Source organism: Pseudophryne corroboree, chromosome 1 (genome assembly GCF_028390025.1).
Source record: "Pseudophryne corroboree isolate aPseCor3 chromosome 1, aPseCor3.hap2, whole genome shotgun sequence".
Lineage (NCBI taxonomy): Eukaryota > Metazoa > Chordata > Amphibia > Anura > Myobatrachidae > Pseudophryne > Pseudophryne corroboree.
Window position 1 is genome coordinate 362,490,840 of NC_086444.1, and position 17,118 is coordinate 362,507,957.

Here is a 17,118-nt window from a genome sequence, read left to right on the forward strand (position 1 = left end):
GGCCATTACTTTGGTAAAGACCCGGGGTGCCGTGGACAATCCAAAACGGCAGCGTCTGAAACTGATAGTGACAGTTCCGTACCACGAACCTGAGGTACCCTTGGTGAGAAGGGCAATTTGGGACATGGAGGTAAGCATCCTTGATGTCCAGGGACATCATATAGTCCCCTTCTTCCTGGTTCGCTATCACTGCTCTGAGTGACTCCATGAACCTTTGTATGTAAGTGTTCAAAGATTTCCCATTTAGAATAGGTCTCACCGAGCCGTCTGGCTTCAGTACCACAATATAGTGTGGAATAATACCCCTTTCCTTGTTGTAGGAGGGGTACTTTGATTATCACCTGCTGGGAATACAGCTTGTGAATTGTTTCCAATACTGCCTCCCTGTCGGAGGAAGACGTTGGTAAAGCAGACATCAGGAGCCTGCGAGGGGGAGACGTCTCGAATCTCCAGTCTGTACCCCTGGGATACTACTTGTAGGATCCAGGGGTCCACTTGCGAGTGAGCCCACTACGCGCTGAAACTCTTGAGACGACCCCCCACCGCACTTGAGTCCGCTTGTACGGCCCCAGCGTCATGCTGAGGACTTGGCAGAAGCTGTGGAGGGCTTCTGTTCCTGGGAATGGGCTGCCTGCTGCAGTCTTCTTCCCTTTCCTCTATCCCTGGGCAGATATGACTGGCCTTTTGCCCGCTTGCCCTTATGGGGACGAAAGGACTGAGGCTGAAAAGACGGTGTCTTTTTCTGCTGAGATGTGATTTGGGGTAAAAAAGGTGGATTTTCCAGCTGTTGCCGAGGCCACCAGGTCCGATGGACCGACCCCAAATAACTCCTCCCCTTTATACGGCAATACTTCCATGTGCCGTTTGGAATCTGCATCACCTGACCACTGTCGTGTCCATAAACATCTTCTGGCAGATATGGACATCGCACTTACTCTTGATGCCAGAGTGCAAATATCCCTCTGTGCATCTCGCATATATAGAAATGCATCCTTTAAATGCTCTATAGTCAATAAAATACTGTCCCTGTCAAGGGTATCAATATTTTCAGTCAGGGAATCCGACCAAGCCACCCCAGCGCTGCACATCCAGGCTGAGGCGATCGCTGGTCGCAGTATAACACCAGTATGTGTGTATATACCTTTTTAGGATATTTTCCAGCCTCTCAGCTGGCTCCTTGAGGGCGGCCTTATCTGGAGATGGTACCGCCACTTGTTTTGATAAGCGTGTGAGCGCCTTATCCACCCAACGCGCCCTAACTTCTGGCGGGAAAGGGTATACCGCCAATAATTTTCTATCGGGGGAAACCCACGCATCATCACACACTTCATTTAATTTATCTGATTCAGGAAAAACTACAGGTAGTTTTTTCACACCCCACATAATACCCTTCTTGTGGTACTTGTAGTATCAGAAATATGTAACACCTCCTTCATTGCCCTTAACATGTAACGTGTGGCCCTAAAGGAAAATACGTTTGTTTCTTCACCGTCGACACTGGAGTCAGTGTCCGTGTCGACCGACTGAGGTAAATGAGCGTTTTACAGCCCCTGACGGTGTTTGAGACGCCTGGACAGGTACTAATTTGTTTGCCGGCCGTCTCATGTCGTCAACCGACCTTGCAGCGTGTTGACATTATCACGTAATTCCTTAAATAAGCCATCCATTCCGGTGTCGACTCCCTAGAGAGTGACATCACCATTTCAGGCAATTGCTCCGCCTCCTCACCAACATCGTCCTCATACATGTCGACACACACGTACCGACACACAGCACACACACAGGGAATGCTCTGATAGAGGACAGGACCCCACTAGCCCTTTGGGGAGACAGAGGGAGAGTTTGCCAGCACACACCAAAAACGCTATAATTATACAGGGACAACCTTTATATAAGTGTTTTTCCCTTATAGTATTTTAATATATATATACATATCGCCAAATAAGTGCCCCCCCCTCTCTGTTTTAACCCTGTTTCTGTAGTGCAGTGCAGGGGAGAGCCTGGGAGCCTTCCCACCAGCATTTCTGTGAGGGAAAATGGCGCTGTGTGCTGAGGAGAATAGGCCCCGCCCCCTTTTCGGCGGGCTTCTTCTCCCGTTTTTCTGAGACCTGGCAGGGGTTAAATACATCCATATAGCCCCCAGGGGCTATATGTGATGTATTTTTAGCCAGAATAAGGTACTATCATTGCTGCCCAGGGCGCCCCCCCCCAGCGCCCTGCACCCTCAGTGACCGCTGCTATGAAGTGTGCTGACAACAATGGCGCACAGCTGCAGTGCTGTGCGCTACCTTATGAAGACTGAAGAGTCTTCTGCCGCCGTTTCTGGACCTTCACTTTTCGGCATCTGCAAGGGGGGTCGGCGGCGCGGCTCCGGGACGAACCCCAGGGTGAGACCTGTGTTCCGACTCCCTCTGGAGCTAATGGTGTCCAGTAGCCTAAGAAGCCAATCCATCCTGCACGCAGGTGAGTTCACTTCTCTCCCCTAAGTCCCTCGTAGCAGTGAGCCTGTTGCCAGCAGGACTCACTGAAAATAAAAAACCTAACAAACTTTTACTCTAAGCAGCTCTTTAGGAGAGCCACCTAGATTGCACCCTTCTCGGCCGGGCACAAAAATCTAACTGAGGCTTGGAGGAGGGTCATGGAGGGAGGAGCCAGTGCACACCACCTGATCCTAAAGCTTTTACTTTTGTGCCCTGTCTCCTGCGGAGCCGCTAGTCCCCATGGTCCTGACGGAGTCCCCAGCATCCACTTAGGACGTCAGAGAAATGGGGAATCTGCCTGCCGCAATGTGTAAAAAGGGGGAATCAGCCTGCCGCAATGTGTAAATGGGGAATCTGCCTGCCGCAATGTGTAAAAAGGGGGAATCAGCCTGCCGCCATGACTCTCTGTTGTAAGAAGGAGATTTCCTGCCCTCTGCGAGGGGAAACTTTGCAGCATCATGGGTGCTGGAGGCCGCCCGATGGTGAGAGAGAGATCCGATGCTAGGACGCAGGTCGGATCACTACTGCAGCAGGAAGCATCTGTTTGTAATAGACGTCTCCTGCTGATATACAGTACCATACAGCGCTATCACTGCTGCTTCCAAGGAAGAAGCGGCGATAGTAACCACAACCACATCTGAATTACGCCTGTATCAGAGACATCCTTAAAAAGCTGCACAGTAATTTAGGATAATTATTAAGGTTTATATAGCACTACCATGTTCTGCGGCACTGTACAGAATAATCAATTGAACAGTAAATGCAAGCCCACTATACAACATGGCAGGAACAACACCTGTAGATGGGTAAGTTAGCTGCTGGCAGAGCTGGCCTTTCAATGTGACGCAGTTCTATTAGCTTATTCCTACTTTTATTTTCAGTATATAAAAAAATAGAAACAATATAATATTTAGACATCACACAGAGTCTACACAGCAGGCAAATATCTCCAGAGAAGTTCCACTTTGGTTTCCATGCTGAAATATCCCAGTCCATGAAGTGTAAGTTCTTCCTTCAGCTGAGCGAGCTCCTCGCACAAAGAATCTGGAGACCATTCTAAGTGTGTAAATGTGATGCCACTATGTGCTAATATCTCCTGAGCCCTGAGGAACAGCTCAGCACGTATCAGTAAGCCCAACATAGCAGCATGTACACGTGGGCAGCCGGAGGCTGTAAGCCACTGGACAGATGCAGGGCCTGGAGGAGAAAAGGCAGGACGTGTCAGGGTAAAATGGCCACATAGAGATGGATGCGTATATGAGAGTGTTTGTGCCAAGCCAGTGAGCGAAAAGTGAAAATGGACTTTCTAGGCTTACACTGTAACAACTACACATTCATTTGTTTACATACATCTACACTGATATGTAAATCTAACGGGGGTATTCAATAAGATGCAAATTCGCTGCAATTTTTCACACGGCGGTAGGACGAAAATTGCAGCGAAAACGGCTTTTCGTGGGTACACGCACTCCCGTTTTTCGACCTATTCCATTCCAAACGGGTTTCACGTGAAAATTCTTGCAGTGAAAAGTGTAGGTAAAAATGGGGAAATCAGCCTGCACCCCAAAAAATTATAAACTAACATAGGATAAGAGAAGAGAAGTGTATTAGAGCTCACATTAAAGAGTTTTTGGGGACGTAAATTGTGTGAAATGGCTGTTTTTTTTTTTAAATGATAGAAAATAAGTTTTTTTGAGCAAAATAAATGCTCTGATTAAACTTGAGGTACATGAAAATGGGTATATGTATATATTTGGGTAATTTTAGGGTACTTTTAAAAAAAGTGAAAACAGACCGATTACTCCCACCTGCAAGCCTTTCTCTGATTCCATCTGGGGGACGCTGTGCTGTTACTTGTGGGGTTAGAGTGTGTGGATTGGAGTTTGGCACAGAACCTATCAAAACTGACTCCTCCCCCCTCTAACCCCTCCCATCTCCAGCCTACCACCAGATCACCTCAGTTAACGTTTAGCAAAGCCGGAGGAGATGAGATAGGACCTGACCAAGGAAACCAGACAAAAATACGGGAGGGATCGCAGCGTCCCCCAGATGGAATCAGAGAAAGAGATTTTTACGGTAAGTAACAAAAATCCCTATTTCTCTTTCATCCATCTGGGGGACGCTGCGCTGTTACTTGTGGGATTTCCCAAAGCAAGCTAATTAGAGGAGGGAGACGTGGACGGCATAGCCGTCCGCAAAATCTGACGCCCAACAGAGGCAGACTCCAAACCAAAAGTATGAAAACGGTAGAACTTTGTGAAGGTATGCACAGAAGACCAGGTTGCCGCTCAACATAACTGCTCGACGGACACTCCACCGCGCACAGCCCAAGAGGCCCCAACAGCTCTAGTCGAATGAGCCCTCAAAGCATCAGGAATAGGTAACGCTGAAGAACATAAGCCTGTCTAAGACCAGAGGTAACCCAGCGTGCCACTGTATTTTTAGAGGCCGGCCAGCCACGCTTGGGCGCAGCAAACAAAATCAATAAGGTATCCGTACGTCGAATTGATTCTGTACGGGACAAATATATGCGTAAAGCTCTAACAACATCCAGCAGATTCCGGAACAAACGCCGGAAGAACAATGTCCTGATTCATATGGAAAGCCGATATCACTTTAGGCAGAAAGGAAGGCTTTGTACGCAAAACCACTCGATTGTCGTGAAACACCAACAAAGGCGGCCTGCAAGAAAGGCCCGCCAACTCAGAAACACGCCTAGCGGAGGCAATGGCCAAGAGAAAAAACACTTTAAGAGTAAGAAAACGTAACTCAACAGAATTTAATGGTTCAAACGGAGACTTCTGGAGAGCCTGAAGAACCAGATTTAAATCCCACGGTGGAACCGGAGGTACAAAGGGAGGTTGAATCCTGAGTACACCCTGAAAGAAGTTCTGAACTTCCGGAATGACAGCCAATCTTTTTTGAAAAAGTACCGACAGTGCTGAAACCTGTCCCTTAAGAGAAGACAAACGAAGACCCTTAGTCAGACCCTCCTGGAGAAAAGAGAGCAGACGAGGTAATTGGAAGAGGTGCGGGGACAACCCCCGCCTTTCACACCAAGCAATGTAAATACGCCATACCCTGTGATAAATACGAGAAGTGACAGGCTTCCTAGCCTGAAGCATTGTTTTTACCACTGGACGAGATAACCCTTTAGCTCTTAAAATGTTGGATTCAAGAACCAAGCCGTCAAAGCCAGACGATCTAAACCCTGATGGTGACAAGGACCTTGTAAGAGGAGATCGGGTCGTAGAGGAAGACGGAACGGTTCTCCGACCACCATGCTCCGAAGAAGAGTGTACCACTGATGTCGAGGCCAGTCCGGTGCTACGAGGATGACTGGTAGACCCTCTCTGCGGATGCGTTGAAGAAGACGCAGTATCAAGGGAATTGGAGGAAACACATATCCGAGACGAAATCGCCACGGGGCTGTCAATGCATCGATTAGCGTTGCTTGAGGGTCTTGAGAGCGAGAGCCGTACTGAGGTAACTTTCGGTTTAGGCGGGATGCCATGAGATCGATGTCGGGTGTGCCCCACTGAGACACCAGGGTCAGAAAGACTTATTGATGAAGTTCCCATTCCCTCGGATGTATCGTGTGGTGGCTTAAGAAATCTGCTTCTCAGTTGTCTACCCCTGGAATGTGAATTGCGGATATGGTCGGAATCCACTTCTCCGCCCACTGTAGAATATGTGTGACTTCCTTCATGGCTCTCCAACTGCGAGTTCCTCCCTGCTTGTTTATGTAAGCTACTGCTGTTGCGTTGTCTGATTGGATGCGTACTGGGTGACCCCTGACACTGTCCTGTATCTGAACCAGAGAATACCGAATTGCTCTCAACTCTAAAATGTTGATTGGTAGCCTTGACTCCTGAACGCTCCAGAGACCCTGGAGATGCTGAGACTGAAATACCGCCCCCCAACCGGTGAGGCTGGCGTCCGTGGTGACCATCATCCAATCCCATACCGTGAACGGTGCTCCTTTGGCCAGACTTGGACTGTGAAGCCACCAAAGTAGAGACTGTCGAGTCTGAACCGACAGCCGGCATAATTGCAAGTCCAGATGCGGACCCATCTGATTCCAAGAGCCCAGAATCTGCGACTGAAGGGCACGAGGATGAAATCTGGCATATGGTACCGCCTCGAACGCTGCTACCATTTTTCCCAACACCTGCATACATCTGAGAACCGACACCCTCGGCAATTGTAACAGAGAGCGAATCCTGGACCTGAGATCCTGAATCTTGTCCGGAGGTAGAAAAACCCTCTGCCTCCTTGTGTCGAACAGGAGACCGAGAAACACTATCTCCTGAGAGGGAGTCAGGGAAGATTTTTGGAAATTCACAATCCATCCGAAGGACTGCAGAGTGGTCGTGGTGCACTGTAGGTGCAGCTGAAGAAGTTCCGGCGAGGAAGCTTTCAGAAGTAGATCGTCCAGGTAAGGCGTAATGTTGATTTCCTGGCCTCTGAGGATCGCTACCACGTGACCCAATATTTTTGTAAATACTCGAGGGGCCGTAGAATGACCGAAGGGAAGAGCCTGAAACTGGAAGTGCCAGGGCCCTAGTGCGAACCTCAACAGACATTGGTGACCCGACCAAATTGGAACGTGGAGATAAGCGTCCTTTATGTCGATAGATGCCAAATACTCCTCTGGTTCCATGGCTGCGATGATTGAACGAATCGATTCCATTTTGAACTTCTGGACAGAAAGGTAAGGATTCAGGCACTTTAGATTTAAAATGGGCCGAAAGGAACCGTCCGGTTTGTTTACTAGAAAAAGACTTGAGTAAAACCCTTGACCGCGTTGAGTTCTGGGAACTGAACGAATTACTCCTTGTTTCAAGAGCGTGGAAGTAGCCTGAGTTATTGCTTGTCATCTGGAGGGATCCCTCGGAAGAGGAGTGATGAAGAAACGGTTTGGAACAGGTTCTTTGAGATCTAAAATGTAACCTCGGGTTATGACTCCAGACACCCACTGATCCGGATGCGACAGGAGCCTCTTTGCACTGTAGTAACCGCGCTCCCACTACCAAGGATCCCTCCAGGGGAGTCCTTGCGTCATGCTGCAGGTTTGTCGGCAGGTTTGACTGCCGCTCTGCGAGGTGCTTGTGTGCCCCTACCACAATACACGCCTCTACGTGGGAATCTTGAAAAGGCCCGAAAGGACTGGAACCCGCCCCTACTCTGAGTACGGAAGGACCGAAACCTAGTCGCTCTTGACTTCTGAGGGGCAACTGGAAGAAACGGACTCTTACCACCTGTAGTATCAGAGATAATCTTTTTAAGCTTTGAACCAAAGAGGAACTCTCCTTCAAAAGGAACCGCTGTCAATGTCTGTTTTGAATCAGAGTCAGCGTTCCAAACACGAAGCCATAGCGCACGCCTTGCTGTAACCGCCTGAGCAGATACCCGCTACTGTAGTGAGACAGAGTCTAGTAAGGCCTCACCAACAAAGGTGACAGCCTCGGAGATCTGCTCAGCCAGCTGAATAGCCTCTGATGGGTCATCCGACTGCATGCCAGATACCACCTGGGCCAACCATTCATCAACGACTTTAAGGACCCAGGCACTAGCAAGTATTGGGCGCAGAGAAATACCTGATAAAGCAAAAATGGATTTAAGAATAGCTTCAAGCTTCCGATCTGTTGGATCCTTTAATGTCACTGATTGTGCTGAAGGAATTACCGTAGCCTTCGCCAAATGAGAAATAGGAGCATCCACTCTCGGAGCAGTTTCCCAGAATTTTGTGTCTTCATCTGCAAAGGGATACAAAAATTTAAATTTCTTAGGAGCCTGAAATCGTGAATCTGGCCTAAGCCAGGGTTCCTTCAAAATGTCTTCAAAATGAGTATAAGACGGAAAGACTATTACTTGTCTTTTCTGACGCTTGAAGAAACCTGACGAAGTCTCCGCCTCCGCCGAATCCTGAATATTAAGAGTCTGACGGATGGCCTCAATCAATAATCTGACACCTGAACTTGTAGATAATTCCTCCTCTTCCTAGGCGGATGTATCCTCCCACTCAGACTCCAGTTCACCCTCCTCCAGAGGAGCGGATACCGGATCCAAGTCCTCTCCTGGGAAGGTGATAGCGGCCACCGGATGCTGTCGCTTAGCGGCCGCCGAATTGGACGCGGACACCATCTTGTTAATAGACTGTGCCAAGTCTGCAATACTTTTTCCCATATTCCTTGCCCAAGGTGGCTCCATAGCCGACTGACCGGAATCCACCCCTGACTGTGACTGACGTAAATCAGCAATAGCGTCGGCCATGTTCCTGGCCCATAGTGGGACTGACTGATCTGCTGATACACTAGGCTGCTCTACTGTAGGTGTCACGGAGCATGTCGTGCAGAGCGAACCAGGATCCATGCTACCCTTTGACAGCTTTGAACCACACTGAGAACAGGCAAAATATACAGCTGAGCCTGTCTTCCCTTTAGTAGGTTTGTCTGGCTTACTTGCCATTGTTATTATTTTTTTTTTATTTTTTTTTATCAGTGACTTAGTAAATAAAGGAAATTTCTATATAAGGCTTCCACCCTATACAATCTGCTGACAAATTGTGTACCCCTCCTGTAAATCTCACAGTGTGAGTACTAAACCAACTGTAAAGTAATGTAAAGACAGCCTGTGGGAAACCTTGCAGGATACTTCTTTCAATATTAACAAAAAATAAACCTAGCAATACTTGCTATTATGCTGCTCCCCGCCTGTGAGATATACAGGGTGAGATCCGTGTGTGTGTGTGTGTGGCGTCAGCGCAGTGTCCCCCGCTTCCACTCCGGCAACAGCAATAAGATGGCGCCTGAAGCTGGGACCCGCCCCCACAGAGTGAGGACGGCGGACGGTGCATGGCGGGAGCGCAATGCGGGAAGACGTCATCTCCCCCTGCGTCCCGCCGCGGCTACCGCTCCCCTTAAGTGACCGGAGCGTCATACGTTTCCTTCCCTGAAGGGACCTTACGCTCTCTGCGCTGTTACACTAGCGGCGGCGATCTGAGAGATCCCGTGCGATTGTGCTGCCCGCACTGCGCTATACGTCCCCTTCTGTGAAGGGACCTTAGCGCTCTGTTCAGTGAAAAGAAAGCTAGCGGCGGTGATCTGAGTGATCCCGTCCGCTAGATCTGTGAATACAGTCGTCCCCCTGTAATTAGAGGAACGGGGGGGGGAGGGAGGGGGGAAGGTTAGGATCTTGTCTTACCCTGACAGATCTGTTTGCCTCCTCGGATCTGAGCCCGGAATGAGCAAGCCCCAGTGACCTCAGTATGGTGACTTCCCAGAGGCGCAAAAAGGAGTGAGTAAATGCATGCTGACTAACCCCACTCCTGTTATACTTGTCACCTGTGGACAGGGACTAAGTATAATTGAAGAAATCTAAATAAAATAAATAAAACCTAACTAAAATCTATAGCTAAGGAAATCTGTGCCTGTACTCCTCAGGCACAAAACTAAAACTGAGGTGATCTGGTGGTAGGCTGGAGATGGGAGGGGTTAGAAGGGGGAGGATTCAGTTTTGATAGGTTCTGTGCCAAACTCCCATCCACACACTCTAACCCCACAAGTAACAGCGCAGCGTCCCCCAGATGGATGAAAGAGAAATGACATGTTATTATTGGGCAATTAAAAACTTCAACGTGCCTAATTAATCATTAAGAGGGGTGTCCCAGGGGTTCTGTATCATATCCAAACATTTATATCTTAAAATAAAAAAAATTCCCAACTTTTCACCTGATCAGAGTAGGTGAAGTGAAATTTGTGCAAAAATAATCACTGATAAATTTTCCAGAATAATTTAATAGATTGTAATCGTGATTCGCAGGAAAAGTCTGTTATTGCGGCTAATTGAATACCCCCCTAACTCTTCAGTCTCACAACTACGATGAAGAAACATATGCACCATCACATAGGAAGGGGTTTTTCACTAAGAGGGGAAATCCGTTAAATAGTCATCACTGGATACATGTAAATGTGGAAACAGAACATTGAGCAGCTGTGCAAATCAAGGCCAAGGAGGAATCTACATTTAAGTGGCTCCGTAACTTACCATGCACTTTTGCCCAGCTGAGGCATCTCTTTATCTGATCTGTCACAGGAATCATTGCAGTTAGAAGCCATTGCTGTACAACCGAGCACAAGGAAGCTTTACGAGACATGAAACCCAGTAAGTCATAGAGCAGTAGACATAATAAGGAGGAAAGAAAGTTGGGGTCTGCAAATGTATTGGGTTCATCCTCCTCATACAGTGTAACCGATCTGCAAGATATGTGATGGGTCATTAATGTGCTGTAGAGGGTAAGGTCACAAGAAGTACAGGTTGAGTCTCCCATATCCTAAATGTTTGGGACCAGAAGTATTCTGGAATATTTGCATACATTAATGAGGTATCTTGAGGATGGTACCCACGTGTAAACACAGAATGCATATATGGTTCATATACACCTTATACACAGCCTGAAGGTCATTTTACACAATATTTGTAATAATTTTGTGCTTGAAACAAAGTTTGTGTACGTTGAATCATCAGAGGTGTCACTATCTCAATCCGTGTTCAAAAATGTCAGATTTTGTATCATTTTGAATTCTGGATAAGGGAGACTCAACTTGTATATTAATACAATCATATGTTTGGGATTCCTATTTATTTCTGGAGAAAGTGTACACCAAATCACCTGTCATGAAGAGTGGAAAGTGCACTGTGCAGATTGTATGGGGGAAGACGAAGTGTAAGGGAGTGAAAGGTCTCCTCACAGCTCCAGAAACGGTCTCTCAAAAGTCCTAGGAGACCCAGAATGGCCCAGTCACTGTGTAAGGTCTTCTCAGCTGGATGATTCAAAACAGATACAGCAAAACTGGTGGCAAGATCTCGCACACCTCGGTCCTCATCTTGCAGCAGATCCACTCCACACCATACAGTCCTTATTGAAAACCAAGACTTTAGGTGGAAATATAAAAAGGATGAAAGAATGATAAAGAGAAAATCAGTCTTCTCACCTCACTGCCAGCTCTGTGAGGCCTGAAGTACCACATCTGAGTGCTAGTTTCACCAGGTCAGCTCCAGCCAATTGCAGAGCATCTGCTGCAGCCAATCTTAAGTTCTCACAGGACATCGTTGGGTCTGCACAAACAAACAGAGCAGAGAGCCAACGGGAACCAAGCGAGAGATTGTCCAAAAGTTTACTACCAAAGAGACATGAAAACAGTAAAACAATTAACACCGTTGATCTTTATACTGTACCTTGCATCATGCAAACTGATATATAATAACAAACAGAACCTGTCCTCTTGCCCACACATTTTTATGTCTCTATGCATATCAACTTAGTTTTAACTGGATTCAGAATACCCAATCATGGCAGTCACTACACAATACATTTGCATAAATATATTCACTAGACTTCACCTGTAACAACCATATCTAATCATTCAAGTAAACGGTTGCAAAAGAGATTCCCTTGTACCCCACTGATATCTACAAGCAGCATCGTACTCGCAGTTACCCATGAGCCAGTAGCAAGCCGAGTGTGCAGAGCGCATGGCCGCGGAGTTGTGGACCTCCTTTGGTTGATTCCAGAAGATTGAGAAGAATGTGTACGCACTCGGTGGCCTTGGTGTTTGGAGGATAGAGAACTGTGGGACACACTTTGTGCAGGTGAACGTAGGACTCTAAATACAGCTGAAGAGTCTCAGATGGCCCATCAGTTAACACTTTGCGTAACTTGTCCTGGTAGAGTAGAAAAAGACTACAGCTAGAAACATAAGAGGATAAAATACAAATAACTATTCTAGGAACACATTATTACTATTTTTACTTAAAAAATCAAAACCATTGCGTCCATTTATAAAGTCTTTGTATGTTTTAATGAAGCCGCAGCAGATAAGAGGATTTTGGTACTTACCGATAAATCCATTTCTCTGAATCCTCTAGGGGACACTGGAGTCCTATACAGTAGGGGTGTGAAGCCTTGAACCGGAGGTGTGGCACAATCTAAAATTAGCATTGTCTGCACAGCCGGCTATTCCCCCTTCACATCCCTCCTCCCTCAGTTTGAAAAATGTGACTGAGAGAATAGGACATGACACTATAGCACATGGCGAGGAACCGAACCGTACAACATATCAAACAGCGGCCAAGAACTCTTAACCGAAGAAGTAACGCTGTTTGTACGAACTGTTTAAAACAAGAACTTTGAACACAGCAGGTTGACAGCACCGAGGCGGGCGTCCAGTGTCCCCTAGAGGATTCAGATAAATGGATTTATCGGTAAGTACCAAAATCCTCTTTTCTTTTTCATCCACTAGGGGACACTGGAGTCCTATACAGTAGGGGACGCCCCAAAGTTTTCCCCCAGGGAGGGAGTGCTGTCGGTGGCCTGCAAAACTAAATGTCCGAACTTAGATTCTCCGGACGCAAAAGTATCAAACTTGTAAAATTTCGTGAACGTGTGGGCTGAAGACCACGTCGCCGCTCTGCAAAGTTGAGTAGTGGAGGCACCCACTGATCGGGTAGTATGAGCACCCGTCTGAACCGGAACCTGTTTGCCACAGGAAATATAAGCTTGCCGAATGGCAAGTCTAATCCATCTAGACAAAGACTGCTTAGATGCCGGCCAACCCTTCTTTGGCCCATCATAAAGAACAAACAAATGGTCTGACTTTCTGAAAGACGACGTAACCTGTACGTATACCCGTAAAGCTCGGACAACATCCAATGACACGTCCTCATCTGTGAGACCCTGGAAGGATGGGACCACTATTGGCTGGTTTACGTGAAACCCCGAAACCACCTTCGGGAGGAAGTCTGCTCTTGTACGGAGTTCCGCCCTATCCTCATGAAAAACTAAGAAAGGACTCTTACAGGATAAGGCTCCTAACTCAGAAACCCGCCTAGCCGAAGCCAAGGCAAGTAATAACGTGACCTTCCAAGAGAGATATTTCAGGTCTGTTCTAGTCAACGGCTCAAAAGTCGGTGACTTCAAATATTCTAACACCAAATTTAAGTCCCATGGTGCCGTGGGAGGACGAAAAGGGGGTTGAATCCTCAGAGCCCCCTGTAAAAAGGTTTGAATCTCTGGCAAGGATGCTAGCCGCTGTTGAAAAAGGACGGAGAGAGCCGAAATCTGAACCTTCAGAGAGCCCAGTCTGAGTCCTCCCTCTAGACCGGCCTGAAGGAAAAGTAGAAGTCGAGATAAATGGAAGTTCGTTGAATTCCATCCCCGTTCCTGACACCAAGCCATGTATCGTCTCCAAATCCTGTAGTAGTGCCTGGCTGTGACCGGCTTCCTAGCGGCAATTATTGTAGGAATGGCCGTTCTTGGAATCCCTCTGTTTCTTAAGATCCGGGTTTCAATAGCCACGCCGTCAAACGCAGCCTGTTCAGGTCGGGGTGTAGGAACGGTCCCTGAGATAGCAGGTCCTCTCTCTGAGGTAACCTCCAAGGATTTTACGCAAGTAACCCCCGCAGGTCGGAGTACCAACTCCTGCGGGGCCAATCTGGTGCGATTAGAATGGCCCACACTCGTTCCCGTTTTACCCTTTTTAGAACCCTGGGTATGAGTGGGAATGGTGGAAATATGTAAACCCTCCTGTAACACCAAGGAAGTGTTAATGCGTCCACTCCTTCTGCTGCTGGATCTCGAGTCCTTGACACATATCTGGGCAGATGATGGTTTTGTCGAGACGCCATTAGGTCCACCTGAGGCAGACCCCATCTTCTCACAATCATGTTGAAAATCCGTGGATGAAGGCACCACTCTCCCGAATGCATGTCCTGGCGACTGAGGTAATCTGCTTCCCAGTTCTCCACACCTGGGATGAACACTGCCGAGAGAATGATGTCTCGTCTTTCTGCCCACAACAAGATCTTTGTGGCTTCCTTTAACGCCATCCTGCTCTTTGTTCCTCCTTGACGGTTTATGTAAGCCGTCGTTGTGACATTGTCTGACTGAATCCTGATGTGTTGTTTCATGATTAGGTCTTCTGCTAAGAGAAGTGCATTGTAAACTGCTCTTAGTTCGAGGATATTTATGGGTAGTTTGCTCTCCTGTAGCGTCCACCGTCGTTGAAACTGATGGTCCTCTAGGACGGCTCCCCAACCTATGAGACTGGCGTCCGTCGTCAGGATCCTCCAATCCCAAATGCCGCATTTCTTGCCGGCTGCAAGGTTCTTGTGTAACGACCACCATATCAAGGAGACCCGTACTTGTGGTTGAAGTCGGATTCTCCGATGGAGAAGCCAGTGCTAGCCTGCTCCCTGAGCAATGAGGTTTATTTGGAATGGTCGGGAATGAAGTCTGCCGTACTGGAGAGCTTCGAATGACGCCACCATCTTCCCGAGAAGTTGCACACAGAGGTGCAGAGAAACGGTTTGCGTCCTCAGTACCTGAGCCACTAATCTCTGTAGGTCCTGGACCTTGTTCTCTGGTAAGAACACACGTAATAGGACCGTTTCCAAGATGAGACCGAGGAATTGAATCCGTTGAGTCGGTATGAGGTTGGACTTTTGGAAATTGACAATCCATCCATGTTGAATTAGAAAGTGGTGGGATGTCTGAACATCTTTGAGCAGTCGATTCTGAGATGGAGCCTTGATCAGTAAATCGTCCAGATAAGGTATAATCGTGACCCCCAACTGTCTCAGTCCTGCAACCATGATCGCCATGATCTTTGTGAAAATTCTTGGGGCTGATGCTAGACCGAACGGCAAGGCCCGGAATTGGTAGTGATCCGCCACCAGTGCGAACCTTAAGTAAGCCTGGTGAGGAGTCCAGATTGGAATATGCAGATATGCATCCTTTATGTCCATGGATACCATGAACTCGCCCTGTTCTAAGCCTGCAATGACTGATTGGATTGATTCCATCTTGAATTTGTAGATTCTTAAAAACTGGTTGAAAACTTTTAAATTGAGTATTGGTCTGACCGTCCCGTCTGGCTTTGGCACGACAAAAAGAATGGACTAGAACCCCGTTCCTCTCTGAGAAGCGGGAACCGGAATAATGACCTCTGCTTGTAGCAATTTGAGAATTGCTGCCCGTAGTGCCCTTGCTTTTTGAGGGCACCAAGGCAATCCTGTTGTAAAAAACTGACTGTGAGGCCTCTGTTGAAATTCCGGCTTGTATCCCTGAGAGATTAAGTTGTTCACCCAAAGTTCTGGTGAGGTTTTGGCCCAGATGTCCTGAAAACCGTCCAGTCGGCCGCCCACCAAGGGGGACCCCAGGTGAGCTGGAAGGCCGTCATGCCACGGTCTTGTCAGCAGGTTTATCCTGCTTTCTGGTTGCTGCCTGCGAGCGGCCTCTACCTCTGCCCCCGCGTGCATGTGTACCGAAACCCCTACCTCGGGCTCGAAAGGACTGTGATCTAAATGAAGTAAACGCTGGACCCGAATAACCTCTCCTAGTTTGTGGAGCGGTTCTCGTATAAGGAGTAGGCAGAAAAGTGGACTTCCCCGCTGTAGCCTGCGAAATCCACTTGTCCAACTCTGGTCCGAACAGCATTTCACCCCCAAAGGGGATGGATTCTACCGCCTTCTTGGTGTCAGAGTCTCCTTGCCATTCTCTGAGCTATAAAATCCTTCTAGCCGATATGGCCGATGCAGATATGCGCGATGCTATTCTGCTAATATCCTTAGAAGCTTGACACAAGTATGAAGCAGATTCTCGAATGTGTTCCGCCAGTTGGGTAATCTCTTCTAAGCTATTTTCCTCCTCACTAGCTTGTACAATACGGCCGGACCATGCACCCATGGCCTTGTTGACCCAAGCACAGACGATCGCAGGTCTCTGCGCTGCACCAGCTGCTACGAAAATTGACTTTAACGCTGTGTCAACCTTACGGTCTGACGCATCCTTTAAAGTAGTTACGTTAGGAATTGGTAAGATTGTCTTCTTTGACAACCTTCCTAGGGAAGCATCCACTACCGGCGGAGACTCCCACTTGTCCATTACACCCTTAGGTAGGGGATAAGTTACCTGAAACCGTTTCGGAAATTGAAAGCGTTTGTCAGGTTGTTTCCAAGCCTCCTCCATCTGAGACTGGAGGGATTTAGGAATGGGAAACACTGCTGAACGCGGCTTTTGGGATTCGAACAAATCGAAATCTTCCGGCTCCCGTATTTCCTCGTCCTTAAAGCTTAGTATCTCCTTTACCGCGTCAATTAAGGAGTCTAGACCTGAGATTGCCGAGTCCTCTTCTGGAAAATCGGCGTCTAGGTTAGGTTCAATTAACTCACCTTCCTCCGTATCAAGAAGAAAACCCTCTTCCTCCTCTGATTCTGGTATAATAGGAAGAGTTCTTTTAACAGCTTTGCGCACACTCGTTTCTGCGGGTGCGGGCGGCGTTAACCTGATGAGAAATTCCTCCATCGTCTTTGAGAATCCCGTAGCCCATTCCGATTGCTGCTTGCGCGATTCTGCCATCTCCTTGGAGATTCTATTAGCAAGGTTGTCTTCCCATGCCTTAGCCAGAGCACTGCTCCCAGGTGGAGCGTCCTTGTCTAAGCAGGAGTCGCACACCCCGGAGCTGCCAACCCGCTTGCTCTTCTTGTTACATCTCGTACAAACATAACAGGTCTTTGAGGTCTTGGTCGCCTTAGACATGTTGTTTTTAAAACCCCTTACCGGGGTACTACGCAGCGC

The 17,118-nt window shown here is 47.8% G+C and overlaps 1 protein-coding gene across 4 annotated transcripts in view; it reads right to left on the reverse strand.

Annotated features, from left to right (window-relative positions):
* Window positions 1-2,735: 2,735 nt before the first annotated feature.
* LOC135070944 (tRNA (32-2'-O)-methyltransferase regulator THADA-like) overlaps window positions 2,736-17,118 on the reverse strand; it is a 181,482-nt gene continuing 167,099 nt past the window's right edge. For 3 of the 4 annotated variants that reach the window (XM_063964801.1, XM_063964802.1, XM_063964800.1), the window contains 5 exons: window positions 11,983-12,206; window positions 11,477-11,662; window positions 11,155-11,400; window positions 10,530-10,738; window positions 2,736-3,677 (listed from right to left, as the gene is read on the reverse strand). In XM_063964801.1, the coding sequence (XP_063820871.1) occupies window positions 3,409-3,677; window positions 10,530-10,738; window positions 11,155-11,400; window positions 11,477-11,662; window positions 11,983-12,206 (1,134 nt within the window). In that variant the 3' untranslated portion in view covers window positions 2,736-3,408. Of the gene's footprint in view, window positions 3,678-10,529; window positions 10,739-11,154; window positions 11,401-11,476; window positions 11,663-11,982; window positions 12,232-17,118 lie in introns of those variants that run through there. The other variant, XM_063964803.1, reaches the window with a different exon arrangement.